Source organism: Pelodiscus sinensis, chromosome 7 (genome assembly GCF_049634645.1).
Source record: "Pelodiscus sinensis isolate JC-2024 chromosome 7, ASM4963464v1, whole genome shotgun sequence".
In the NCBI taxonomy this organism is placed as follows: domain Eukaryota; kingdom Metazoa; phylum Chordata; order Testudines; family Trionychidae; genus Pelodiscus; species Pelodiscus sinensis.
This window is the reverse complement of record NC_134717.1, coordinates 6,640,494-6,654,986: the sequence shown is the minus strand read 5'-3', so window position 1 is coordinate 6,654,986 and position 14,493 is coordinate 6,640,494. Positions and strand designations below refer to the sequence as shown.

Below are 14,493 nucleotides of genomic sequence, written 5' to 3'. Positions count from 1 at the left end.
CATCAGAATCCGACGAGTAGTCAGACTCTGACCAGGGAGGCGCAGATGACGAATGTCCTGTCACCGATGGAGGGGCAAACCTGGCCATGGACTCGGGTTTGCCTGCGAGTGCCCGATGAGGGCGTGCCAGCACCGGGAAGACCGGTCCCGGTGCCGTTAGTGGTGCCTGTTGCAGCACCGGGAGAACAGGTCCCGGTGCTGGGAGTGGAGTTGGTTGTGGAACCGGGAAAACAGGTCCCGGTTGCGGTGCCGACATAGAGCATGGCTGCGTTGCAGAAGCCGGTACCGATTGGGAGACGAACCCCGAAGAAGCCGATGTCACCGTCGATGGCGGTACCGGCAAGGTCCACAGGGCCGATGCCGGTGCCTGCGACAGTGCCAAAACGTGTATCGGTGCTGAAGAGGCTGATGCTGAAGGGCCCGGTGCTGACGACAGGAACGGCACCCCGGAAAGCTGCTCAACGCCTGCGTCGATGATGACGGTGCCGTAGACATTGCCACAAGCACCAAGCACCAAGGAAGGTCGAGTTCAGTGCCGGGTGAAGCCTGGTGGCCTGCGTTGAGATCGGCACTGATGAGGAGGCAGGCGGTACTGGTCCCACGGGACGGTCCCGCTGCATAAGTAGCCGTAGCTGTCCAGTCATGCTGGTGCAGAGGCGAAGCCAGAGCCAACACAGCCTCCGGCGTATGCGACCTCGACCCTTCCGCTTCAACCGATGACGGAGGGGAGGTAGTGAGGCTAATGAGGTCCTGTGCCGCCTCAAAGGTGTCTGGCGTGGAAGGGCGGTGCGAGGGTAGTTGCCCTGGACTGGACGGACATCCCGCTCGCTTATGCCACACCATGGAGGATGAGGACGTGTGCACCAGTGACTCGGCACCGCGGTGTAGGCTCGACTTGGATTTCCGGCTAGGAGACCTACCACGTTCTTGACCTCTTCGGTAACGGAGAGTGAGACCGGTGCCGGGCCCTCGAGGCCCGGCCTCGGGATGGAGCATCTCGTATGGACGCTAGTGCACTGCGCACTGCAGAGTACCCAGCCGTTGACGGCTGTAAAGCCGCCTCCATGAGGAGAAGTTTTAGACGAGAGTCTCTCTCCCTCTTAGTGCGCGGCTTAAAAGACTTGCAGATCTTACAGGTGTCTGTAAGATGGCCCTCACCCAGACACTTCAGACAACTGTCGTGAGGGTCTCCTTTGGGCATGAACTTTGCGCAGACAGCGCACGCCTTAAAACTTTGCGGCCCTGTTTTTTCCTTCTCCCCCTTCGGGGGTGAGGAATGTCAAAGAGACACTAACTATCTAACTAATTGAACTATTTAGAAATATCTACAATGCTAAGAGAAACGGGAACCATTAACTGATCTAAGAGAGAGAGACACGCTCCAATGACCGTCACGGGCGATAAGAAGGAACTGAGGTGGGGCAGCGCCGGCAGGGGCACTTATGCCCCGCCATGGCGGCACCACTCCAGGGGGGGCGCCCTGTGGGCGCTACGGGTACTGCTAGGGAAAACGCTCCGGAAGACGCGGTGCACGCGGTGCGCACACCTAATTCGAATGGACATGAGCAACCACTCGAAGAAGAATCTGAGAAACTACAGACTGGTCAACCTCACCTCAGTCCCTGGAAAATTATGGAGCAGATTCCTTGAGGACCTATCTTGAAGCACTTGGAGGAGATCAACAATCAACATGAATTCTCCAAAGGCAAATCATGTCTAACCAACCTGACTGCCTTCAATGATATAACTATTGGCTTTTGGATATGGGGAAGGCAGTGGATGTGATATACCTTGACTTTAACAAAGCTTATGATATGCGTTGTGAGCAAGACACGAGAACTCATTCTTCCGCTCTACTCTGTGCTGGTTAGGCCTCAATTGGAGTACTGTGTTCAGTTCTGGGCATCACATTTCAAGAAAGATGTGGAGAAATTGGAGAGGGTCCAGAGAAGAGCAACGAGAATGATTAAAGGTCTAGAGAACATGACCTATGAGGGAAGGCTGAAAGAATTGGGTTTGTTTAGTTTAGAAAAGAGAAGATTGAGGGGGGACATGATAGCAGTTTTCAGGCATCTAAAAGGGTGTCATAAGGAGGAGGGAGAAAACTTGTTCATCTTGGCCTCTGGGGATAGAACAAGAAGCAATGGGCTTAAACTGCAGCAAGGGAGGTTTAGGTTGGACATTAGGAAAAAGTTCCTAACAGTCAGGGTGGTTAAACACTGGAATAAATTTCCTAGGGAGGTTGTGGAATCTCCATCTCTGGATATATTTAAGAGTAAGTTAGATAAATGTCTATCAGACAGTATTTGGTCCTGCCATGAGGGCAGGGGACTGGACTCGATGATCTCTCGAGGTCCCTTCCAGTTCTAGTATTCTGTGATTCTATGGTCTCCCATTGTATTTTTTCTAGCAAGTTAAAGAAGTATGGCTTCAAGGAATGGATTATAAGGTGGCTAGACTGTTGGGCTCAAAGGCAGTAATCAATTACTTGATTTCTAGTTGACAACCGATATCAAGTGTAGTGTCAAAGGTATCAGCTCTGGGGCCAGTTTTATTCAACACATTCATTAATGACCTGGATGGTGAGTTGGATTTTTCCCTCAGCAAGTCCGCAGATAACACTAAGCTGGGGGGAGAGGTAAATATGCTGCAGAATAGAGATAGGGTCCAGAATGACCATGATAAATTGGAGGATTGGCCAAAAGAAATCTGATGAGGTTCAACAAAATTAAGTGCCGAGTGGGGAAAAACCCAATTTCCATTTAGATCATTACCATCCATAAGCATTTTAATTATATGAAAAACTTTGAAAACTGCTACCTCGAATGTAACGTTAGTATCAAAAGGTGAGGAGAATTATGAGTAATTGATTAATTCAAATTTTAAATCCCTTTCTCTCTTTCAAGAAGAGCACAAATGAAATATATATCTGAATATAATAGGAAAGGGTGAACAATAAAAGATGAAATAAAATCCAGAAGAAAGTGCTAGTTGGAAAGAGGCATTCAGTTAGACTATTTAGGAAAATTAGAAAAAACAAATACCTGCAATGAACAACTACTGGTTCTTCTCTGCCAGCCCTCTTTTTTCGTACAAGACACACAAAATCCAGGAAGTCACTGGAATCATCAGGAACCCCATGGTCAGGCCATGCTACATACTGGATCTGGGTGAGCTGACGGGTTTCATTTTTCTAATTAGAAACATAAAATTTGTTCAAATGTAATCAAAACTTCCAAATAAAAGCCACTGATAATCAAATATACGCCTATAATTACATCTCAAAGCACACTTTATCAATACTAATTACTGGCCAACACATATTTTAGAATCCTATTAGGGATATAATATCCCATTAATTGGTTAATAGGTCAAACATTATGTTTAACCAGTTAACTGACTAAAGGGAGGGGGGTGCTCCAGCTCAGAACTGCTCTGGCCAGCCGGTCTGGGCAGCCCCTGCCTGTGGTGTGGAGGCAGGGAGCAGAGGGAAAGCCAGGCCTGCCATAGAGAGGGGTTGCTCTGTCCAGTTGGAGCAGTCCCTGCCTGAAGTGGTGCTGCCTGGGCCAGACTTGTCACAGACAGAACAGCCTCTGCCCACGGCGGTCGGGGAGCTGCTCCATTCCCTACCAGCTAACTGGAACCCTTTAAGGGTGAGACTTACTGGTTAACCACTCTTCATTCTATTTGTGCTTATAATCAATAATAAAAAGGCACTAATATGTCTTTGTAAGAAATGTAAAAAGTACATCTCTAGAACAGGCACACTATGACTTTGGCTTTTCTGCTGAAGTCTGTTTTAGAGTTACCTAAATCTTTTCAACCCACTCCATCGGTCTAGGAAACATTCTGGGGAAACTGTCTTACTTTGTTATTTGTCTGTATAACGCCCAGGACAAAGAGCCCTTGATCCCTGACTAGCATTCCTAGACATTACCATAATATAAATACAATGCATTAGAAATGGGTTGGAATACATTTCTAAAATTCACTACCAAAGTGCACTGTAAAATCAACATGAGCAATCTGTACAGAAATACATAAAGTATATAAGAATGGCCATACTGGGTCAGACCAAAAGTCCATCTAGCCCAGTATCCTGTCTGCTGACAGTGGGCAATACCAGATGCCCCAGAGGGAGGGATCACAATAGATCCCCACATGATCCCTTCCGTCACCCACCTCCAGAGAAACAGAGGCTAGGGACACCATTCCCACCCATCCTGGCTAATAGCCATTGATGAACCTAACCTCCATGAATCTATCTAGCTCATTTTTGTATCCTGTTAAAGTTCTAGCCTTCACTGCATCCTCTGGCAAGGAGTTTCACAGGTTGACTGTGCGCTGAATGAAGAAAAATTTCCCTTTCCTTCCTGTTGCCTATTAATTTCATTTGGTGACCCCTAGTTCATTTATTGTAGGAATAAGTAAATAACTTTTCCTTATTCACTTTTTCCATACCAATCATGATTTTATAGACCTCTATCATATCCCCCCCCTTAGTCTCCTCTTTTCTAAGCTGAAAAGTCCAAGGCCCACGAAAGCTCATCATCTAATAAACCATCTTGTTAGTCTTTAAAGTGCTACATAGTCCTGTATTTTGTTTCAAGTCTTTTTAATCACTCTTCATATGGGACCCGTTCCAAACTCCTAATCATTTTTGTTGCCCTTTTCTGAACCTTTTCCAATGCCAATATATCTTTTTTGAGATGAGGCAACCACATCTCTACGCAGTATTCAAGATGTGGGTGTACCATGGTTTTATACAGAGGCAATAAGGTATTTTTTGTCTTATTCTCTATCCTTTTTTGGAATGATTCCAAACATTCTATTTGCTTTTTTGACAGCCGCTGCACACCGAGTGGATGTTTTCAGAGAACTATCCACAATGACTCCAAGATCTTTCTCTTGAGTAGTTGTAGCCAAATTAATCCCCATCATATTGTATTATATTGTTGGGATTATTTTTTCCAGCGTGCATTACTTTACATTTATCAACATTAAATTTCATTTTCCAATTTGTTGTCCAATCAGATAGTTTGGTGAGGTCATTCTGAAGCTCTTCACAGTCTACTTTGGTCTTAACTATTTTGAGCAGTTTGGTATCATCTGCAAATTTTGCCACCTTACTGTTTACCCCTTCTCTAGATTATTTATATATAAATTGAATACGATTGGTCTCAGGACAGACTCTTGGGGGACCCCACTAGTTACCTCTCTCCACTCAGAAAATTTATCGTTTATTTCTACTCTTTGTTTCCTGTCTTTTAACCAGTTATCAATCCACGAAAAGACGTTCCCTCTTATCCCATGACAACTTACTTTACTTAAGAGTCTTTGGTGAGGAACCTTGCCAAAGGCTTTCTGGAAATCTAAGTATACTATATCCTCTGCATCCTCCTTGTCCACAAATCTGTTGACCCCCTCAAAGAACTCTAGCAGATTCATAAGGCATGATTTCCCTTTACAGAAACCATGTTGCCTTTCTCCCAACAAATTATGTTCATCCATATATCTGACAATTTTCCTATTATATTTTTACACTTAATTTGACAATGTTTATGGCCATTTCTATTTTCCTCACTAGGATCTGACTTCCTCTTTTTAAAAGATATCTTTTTATCTCTCACTGCTTCTTTTATCTGGTTAAGCCAAGCCATGGTGGCACTTTTTTGGTTCTCTTACTGTGTTTTTTAATTTGGTGTATACATTTAAGTTGAGCCTCTATTATGGTATATTTGAAAAGTTCCCATGCAGCTTGCAGAGATTTTACTTTTGTCACTTTACCTTTTACCATATATCAGATCAACAAAGAAGCAAGGAGACATTATTGTAATTAGAGATGTAAGCATCTAGTCGACTACCCGATAAGCATGTGCTTATCGGGTAGTCGAGTAGTGACTCGACTAGTTGCTTCCCCACTCCCCAACACTTCCTGCCTCTGTCAGACTCAGGCAGACATAGGCAGTCCACTGTCAGACACAGGCAGCAATGGGGGGGAGCAGGAGCTGGTGCTGGAGGAAGGCGGTTTAAAAGCCGGTTCCCGACAACACCATCTGGGGGGGGGGCAGAGGAAGCAGAGGCATAGCTGGGTCCGGGCGTGAACTGGGTTATCAGCTGATTCCTGGCTTGCTCCCAGTCCCAGACGCTGGGCCTCTGCTTTTTAGATGTATTAAAAAGCAGAGGCCTAGTGTGGGAGACCAAGTGGGAGCCAGGAATCAGCTGATTCCCAGCTTGCAGCTGGTCCACCTGCTATGCCTCTGCCTTTTAAATATGTTAAGAGCGTAGTAGGTCCCGGGAGCTAAACCCCACTGCAGCTCTGCAGTTTTCCCCCTTATCAACTAATACAATAGTTTTTAACATGATTAGCTGATTACATGCAATTTAATATATTTAATTATAATAATACATAAGAAAAAATCACTTTTAAAATGCAGAAATACGCTGAAAAGTCACTTTCTAAAAATAAGACTATGGGTTGCATTTTTGCTACGCCTTAATGGCAGATCACATTTTTCCAGTTTTAAATTGAAAAGATTTTTTTCCCACTAATACCCAGTATCTGATAGTTAGCTATGGGTTTTTTTGTTTTTGTTTTCTTTTGGCGGGGGAGGGGCACAGGGAGAGGAGCTCACACATCATTAGAAATAAAAGGCTCTGTAACAAAAGTTTAATTATTCTGATGTGTTGCAGAATAGAATCTAGCTAACACATTCTCAACTCTGCTGGCTTTGCAGGACTAACAAGGAACATATATTTTTGCATATGCTCAGGGATCAAACCTGTTGAATAAGGAGGTATTTTTGTGCTCTCTTTTCTAACCTTAACCACAACGGGTAGCCTAAAATTATTATAATTTCTAATGTAAATTAAAAAAAAAAAAAATCAGGAAATTAGGAGAGCCACGTGTGTGGAAAATAAACATGACCTGGTGAAAGTGGACTGCAGTCAGTGGTAGAAACTCTATCTATATGAGAGAAAACTGAAATAACAGGAGGAAGGGGAGTGTGTGGAAAAGGCAAACGGGGAAGGAAAAGGGCTATGCAAGCAGATGGGTGATGGAAATAGAAAGAGAGGGACAATTAGATCGGAGTGTATCCGACTATAAACATCTGCAGCTATATGTGGTATACACCAGGGTGTGAAAGACTACTGAAATGTAGAGAGATTGGCCAGTAGTGGAACAGGAGAAGCAGCTATATAGTAGGAATATTTCAGCCTTCTGAAATACTAGGTAGTTTCTGATACAATAATTAAATGCTCAGTCAGGGTTTCAGAGTTACATTTTAATTTATAACAAACATAGTTAAGCTCTTATTACATAAAAAGTACTATAAAACATACAGTAACCAAGATGTCCTCCAAAGTCTATAAGCCTAGCCACAACTTTGTTTTCTACCCTTACCTTATTTGATTTATTGAAGGCCTTCCCCACACAAACACGTCAGATGCCTGCTAGACCAAAGAAACACTAAAAATATTGCAAAAGCGACGAGGAGTCCTGTGGCACCTTATAGACTAACTGAAGTGTAGGAGCATAAGCTTTCGTGGGCAAAGACCCACTTCGTCAGATGCAGGACTCCTCGTCGCTTTTGCAGATACAGACTAACACGGCTACCCCTCTGATACTAAAAATATTGTCAGATTTCTTCAGCTTTAGGAGGACTATGGGTAGGCCTCAAACCCTAAAATTTTGGAAGATACTGCTATATTACATCTTCAGATTCTTGTAACCCTAGACTTCTCAAAAAAGAAAAATACAACTGTTCCCTTTTTGTGAAATTACACCATAACAGCCATTTGACTAACAGCCTCCATTAACTATGACGTAATTTCTCTTAGGATAATCTTATTCTTTCTGATGTCGTTCTATGACATATTATTCACTTTTATGTATAACATACTGTTTAGAACACTGGAAGAATAGACCTAGTCTATGAGTAAGAGCCCTGCAAATCTGCAGACATCCACTGTTCATTTTTGCAGTTGCAGATGCAGAAGCAGGTACAAAATAGCTTGTATCTACACAAGGCTCTATGAGAAGTTTTACAGATAACTGACTGTTCTTGATAATTCAGCCTAAGGAACCAACATTAACTAATGCAAAGAGTACAGTTAACAGAAGATTTTGGTTAGTTGGGGAATCACACAGTTCAATGTTTTAAAAGACTGGGGGGGGGGGGGGGCTGTGCCCCCTGCTCACTACGCTCGTCAACCCCCTCTGTCTGCTGCAGCCGGATGATGGCCTCTCCTCCTACCTGTGCCGCAGTGGGGTGGGGGAGGGCGCCACCAGCCCTTTCTCTGTCCAAATGGGTGCTGAATCACAGGGCCTGCCCCAGGATTGGGGCTGGGGAAAGGATGCTGCAGCCAGAAGGGGGCTGGGTCCCGATTGGGGCCTTGTTGGCCAGGTTTCATTTTAAATCAAGTAAAATATGTCCAACACAAAGAAATTTCAACATTTTTATGGCAAGAGTGAGAAACCTTTTTTAGGTCAGGGACTACTGACCCACAGAAAAATCAGTTAGGGATCACATGTGGGAAGGAAAAAAAGCCCCTCCAAAAACCCCCTACCCTCACTGATGTGGCCCCCAACTGAGACACTTCACTTCCCTGATACTCCAGCACTATGGGGTGGGAGGCGGGATTGAGGTTCAAGGCCTCAGGACAGATTAATTCTTCTGGGGTTCCATGGTTAGTGGATTTTGTGGGCCCCCTAAGCTATGGGGTAGGGCCAATAATGGGTTCAGTGTGTGGGACAGGGCTGCCAGAGAGTGGGATAGGAATGGGGGTGCAGGATCTGGGCAAGAGGTAGGATGCAGGAGGGGCTAAGGGTGCAAGTTCAGGGTGGGAAGTTGGGTGCAGGAGCAGGCTGGGGGAGGGTGTCTGGCCAGGAGGGAGGGTACAGGAGCAAGAAAGGGTGAAGGAACAGGCTGGGGGTGCGGTTTCTGGGTAGAGGGCAGGAGCCGGGGAAGAGGCAGGAGTGAGCTGACAGGTGGCTTTGTTGTAGCTGAACAGTGTCCAGGTAGGGAGCCTATGCGAAGATGGAGCCTGTGGACACAAAGTGACATGATGACATCACTCTGTCGTCCCACAGGAAAAAAATTTATATATATAAAAATATGCACACACACGCGCGCGCGCACACACAGAGGTGATCACCTGCATTCTGAATTGCACCTGGAAATGAAAAAGCAACCAGTGAATAACTCTGAGCACAGATGCTATAGTGCTTACTGGGATAAACTCTTTACTTAAGGGGTGAGAAATGGAAGCCTAACTTTTCTGTCATTAGGTGATAAGTGTCAAAATTATAGATAACGTATTTTGACTAAATTTGGAAGAACGGGGGGGGAGGGGATAGCTCAGTGGTTTGAGCATTGGCATTTAGGAATCTGGGGCAAAAATCTGTCAGGGATGGTACTTGGTCCTGCTGTGAAGGCAGAGGACTGGACTCGATGACCTTTCAAGATCCTTTCCAGTTCTAGGAGATAGGCATCTCCATTCATTTCATTTCTTAACTGTAACCATTTCACCTCAAACAGAGCCATGTTTGAAAACATTCATCTTCTCTTGTTTTCCAAGTTACTAGGAATTAGTAATACTGCAAATCCTTTTTCCTCAAGTTAATACACGAAGGATACTTTTATCTGTAACCATAGTTTTTTGTAACATGTATTCCCATAATTTAGAATTGCCCTCATATATTTTGCCACCATATATCAAAAACACAAGCTTTAATTTAAAAATATGAAGCTTAAAGCTTTAGAATTATCTTGGACTTAACAATTCTTTGATAATTAACACTCATCTCGTATGACTGATGTATTGCGCTGTATCCATTAACAACCAGATTAAATCTCTATCCAATTCTCTGAAAAGATGCCACTAAAACTTTGTGAACAAAAGGTATGTACTGTATTCATCTTATAAATATTTCCGAAAGTAAAATATTTGTCCCAAAAGATCTCTGAAACTGTAAGAGCTAGAAACACCAAATTTTGCACGGATACTACTAATTTCCTAACTTAAATACCTGGATTGGTTCCATCTCGAAATCGGTTCCCCTGGAGCCCCAATTGGGCCCACTGATAATTAGCTTTTAGTAGTGCCTGATCATAGAAACACAAAATTTTGCACGGATACTACTGATTTCCTAACTTCAATAACTGGATTGGTTATATCTCGAAATTGGTTCCCCAGAGCCCCAATTGGGCCACTAATTAGGTTTTAATAACACCTGATCATAGGCATTTGCTGGACTTTTATGTGTGCCACATAAACTTCAACTACGAGATCTTTTCCCTATAACAGAAAAAGTACTAGCTATGTTAATTTCTTAAAATAATGTACAAGAGAAACGTATTTCCAATAAAATATGCTATGTTAATGTCATTGACGTAGTTCATTCATCACACCTTTTACTATATTTTACCCAGGCGACACTACTAGTAAAAAATAAAATACTTAACACAAAATAAGATTTTACAAATAGAGAAAAATCTCATTTTCTATAGGATTTTAAAATGATCTATTAAATAAATACACTGAATAGTCTAACATGTGGACGTGCTTTAAAAATGGAAAGCATGTCCACAGTTAGGTAATTCTACTTTGAGGATTCCACAGAATTTGAATAAGTATAATATAGTTTTACCTCAAGGTTAGTCAATGTCATCTCTCTGAAGACATAAGCAGGATTTCCTTCCTCTGAATGGCAGGCAATCTGGAAATTACCATATGATGAGCTTCCTGTAGGCTCTGGCCAGTACTGATGGCACTTAACCTGAAGTCAAGAGATTTTCAAAGATGAAAGCCTTTAGAATCAGAATGTTATTTTCCCTCCTTTCAGGATTCAACAAAGTTCCCTTCTGAGGACGTTGTAATTACACTAACTTGGTTACTGAACATACAGTATCTGTTTATAACTGAAAATGTGCTATTAGCTGTGTAACTGATATAAAAATTCAAATGAGCATAACTGATATTAGCCCTAAGCAGATGAATACACTTAGCTACTTTCAACTATTTTGCTCTTATGACATAATCAAAGGACCAAATGCAAGAAACTCCATGCATATCTGAGGGCAAAATATGTTTAAATTAACATTGCAGGATGTGCAGTTGCCATTCACCTTGCAGGTAACAAGCTTTTCATCTGATCTAGCTATGTAAGTATTATATTATTTCCTTCACACAGGCACCAACTCTTGAGTTTAGTGTAATTGAATAGTGATGCCTTAAATTTTGATAGTATTTCTTTTTAAGTATCCACTAAATGTTCCATTTTGACACTGTAGTGATAGCTGCTACCTGAGATCCACATCTAAGTTCTAAAATCCTACAACAATCCTTCCTTAAGGCAGATTTATATGAAAAAGAAAACACATTGCTATAGTGTGAAAGGAGGAGATGGCCAGTAACCAATGACTAAGACTGCTTCATTGTTGGACAAAATAAGATGTTAGGGTGGTGGGTTTACTAACAGTCTTTATAGTTAAATGGAAACTTTAAAGACAACCAACTTTATGACAAACTGCTTAAATGCCCAAATATAAAGAGAGGATATTTCAGTTCATGAATACATTTTATCTTGCTAACCCACCTGTAAGAGCAGCCATATCTGCAGACTTCCTGCTCTACTGAGACACTTGGTATGCAGTGGGACAATGATATCAGTAGCCCCATGCTCAGCATTGGAGCAGGGAGTCTGGTGATGGGTATAAGATAAAGTCCTTTTATTTCAATATTTAGCAACTCCCCAAAAATTCTATAAATACCAATATTAAAAAACCTTAGAGAACTGCTATTGTGGATCTGTTCTTAATAGATCAGCAAAGAAAATGAAATAAAACTAAAAGGGGACTTGAACTAGAATTCCCTCTAAATATGTCATTTGGGAGCACATAGTATCATATAGTAAAACTGATTCACTGTAAAATAATAAAAACATTAATACACCTAACATTTTAATACCATATATTCTTGTTTATAAGCCCACTGTGAAGAGCGGGGGTTGGTTTATAAACTGATCAGCATAAACAGTGAACGGCAGTGACTGGAAGTCAGATCCCAATCACTGCCAATTTCCATTTCGGGGTAAGGGGAGCGATGGGAAGCAGCAGCCAGTACATCCCTTGGCCCATGCTGCTGCCTCAGTTCCTACCCCCTTCATCCCCTGCCCACACAGAGAGGGGGCTCAAACAGCCAAAGGCAGCTCCTGCCCCAGCACTCTGCCAATGGCTGGGCTCAGAGCCCTGGAGAAGGAAAAAACATCAAAGAAATGGAAAAGATACATTCCGCCAGGTGATTCTCGCTTGGGGCTCAACATTTGTGACCAGCCGCATGCACACTGCCTCCGGCCCTTGGGATGCGATATTGATACCCTGGGAGGCACCATCTGCCCTCCCGCTGCCAGCTGCACCGCTGTTTACACTCCAGCCGCCTTCCCCATCCCAGTCCTGAGGTGGGCCCAATCCTTATTTTTCTTTTTCTTTTCTTTTCCTCCCCTAGGGCTCGGTGCCTGGCCAAGGGCAGAGTGCCAGAGCAGGAGCTGCCTTTGGCCACGAGAGCCCACTCGCTGTATCCTCCGTGGATGGGCAGCAGACAAAGCAGGTGGGAGCTTAGGAAGCAGCGCTGGCCAAAAGATGTGCTGGTGGCCGCTCACCACCACTCCCCTTGACCTGGAACGATGAATGGCAGGGACTGGGGGCTGACAGGCTCCGAGCCTACAGATGCTCTCCATGGACAAAACGTCCCAGTAGTTTGCTCTGATGGGCTGGGAAGTGATCCTGGGAAGTGCTGCGGATTCTACTGTACTCTGCTGGCATATTTGTTTGCTTGCAGGGCACGGAGCCTCTCAGCTCCCAATGGTTGTGAACAGCAAACTGCAGTCAATGGGAGCGGAGAAGCTCCATGCACGTCCCTCAGCCAGTGCTGAAGCTGAGGAGCTACGAGTGTACTCCTGAGTCGGCTTATAAATGGGTAAATGACTTTTTACTATTTTTTCTCTAAGTTTTACAGGGGGGAGGCTTATGAACAAACAGGCTTATATTCGAGTATATATGGTATATGGTTATTTTAACAAGAATGCACACACAGTTGAAGTCTGAATTAATGTGATTATCTTCAACACAAACCAGTTTTGCTAGCCAGGATGATAGATATCTACTATAAAACCCTCTAAATAAAACATAGAATGATGATGAAATACTATACCAGCTGTTTTATGAAATACACCATGTATATGCTAATTTTTAAATGGTACTTCAATGGAAAGAAGAAACACAATGGGCAAAATTATTAAGGAGAAAATATCAACCAGAGTTTCAGATGTAGCTGACTTTCCTTTGTAAAATTAGGTGATGCCATTATGGCAATGTACACATAATTACTTATTTATAATTTATAAATATGCAGCTAACAACATGTAACATACCATCATTTTGAATTAAAAGTAGCATATATAAAAATGGAGTTAAGAACTAACCTGACTGACTAGTCAGAAATAAATCTCTTTAAATAAATGATTGCCTGTGCTGTAGTCAATTTGCAAACATTAATGATCTTTCATTTGATTAAGCAAATACCCAGAAGCATTACTGCATTGTGTGGAGGTACAGCTTGAAAATAATGCTGGATTTAAAGCTGACCCATGGATCTGGATCCAATTCTCCAAAGAGCTCCACAGTATAACTGGTGATTGTTGTGATATTGCGACCTCGCAAGGCTAATTTATGACATTGTAAAGCAAAGAATACAACACTGGTCCAAGCCTCTTTACAGGATTAATTCATCCGTGTGCAGAAACTTTAAGCTAGAAAAAATTATGAAGCTTTTTGAGTTGACGGAGCTCAAAAAAAAAGAACACACTCCAAGCATGTAAACTTTGTTTACTACTTCATTGTAAAAACAGACAGATTAAGTCTTTAAAAATTCATTTATGAAATATGAGAATCAAGACAAATAAATATAAATGTATACTATGTGTTAAGACAAGCTTCATACCCCAGAAAGAAAGGGTTTAAAATTGGAACACAGAAGACAGCTAACAGTAGCAATGCTTGTGAACACCACCATAAAAAAGAAATTCCTGAAGGCCCTGTTCTTGCCATAAATGGGCAGATTCAAAAAGGAATTTTTAAAATAGGTGATTGGAATTTAAGTCAAAACTTTTACTTACTCTGCCCCGTTCAACTTGAGTGGTCAACATTACAACCATAGATGAACCTTGTTCCCAAGTCATCTGCCAAAAATCAGGGCAAGTGTTCGGTAATGGACCCTGACAAGCAATGTACTGGTTTATTATGCTGGAAGAAGGGATTTCCATCTAAAAGAAAACAAAACGATAATTATTTTTTCTGTTAAACAATATTCAAGTTGCCAATACATCAATTTATGCACCATAAATTTAGTCTTTACTATATAATTTAAATTAAACTTACAAAAAATGAAGAATGAAATCAATAAAAATTTTACAATTGTTACAGACCACAG

The 14,493-nt window shown here is 42.4% G+C and overlaps 1 protein-coding gene across 2 annotated transcripts in view; it reads right to left on the bottom strand.

The window, feature by feature from the left end:
• The window catches only part of PTPN4 (protein tyrosine phosphatase non-receptor type 4), a 216,263-nt gene that overhangs the window by 21,355 nt on the left and 180,415 nt on the right, over positions 1-14,493 (bottom strand). For both annotated transcript variants that reach the window (XM_075933064.1, XM_006137719.4), the window contains exons 23-25: positions 14,180-14,326; positions 10,655-10,783; positions 3,045-3,193 (exon numbers count right to left, since the gene is read on the bottom strand). In XM_075933064.1, the coding sequence (XP_075789179.1) occupies positions 3,045-3,193; positions 10,655-10,783; positions 14,180-14,326 (425 nt within the window). The remainder of the gene's footprint in view (positions 1-3,044; positions 3,194-10,654; positions 10,784-14,179; positions 14,327-14,493) is intronic.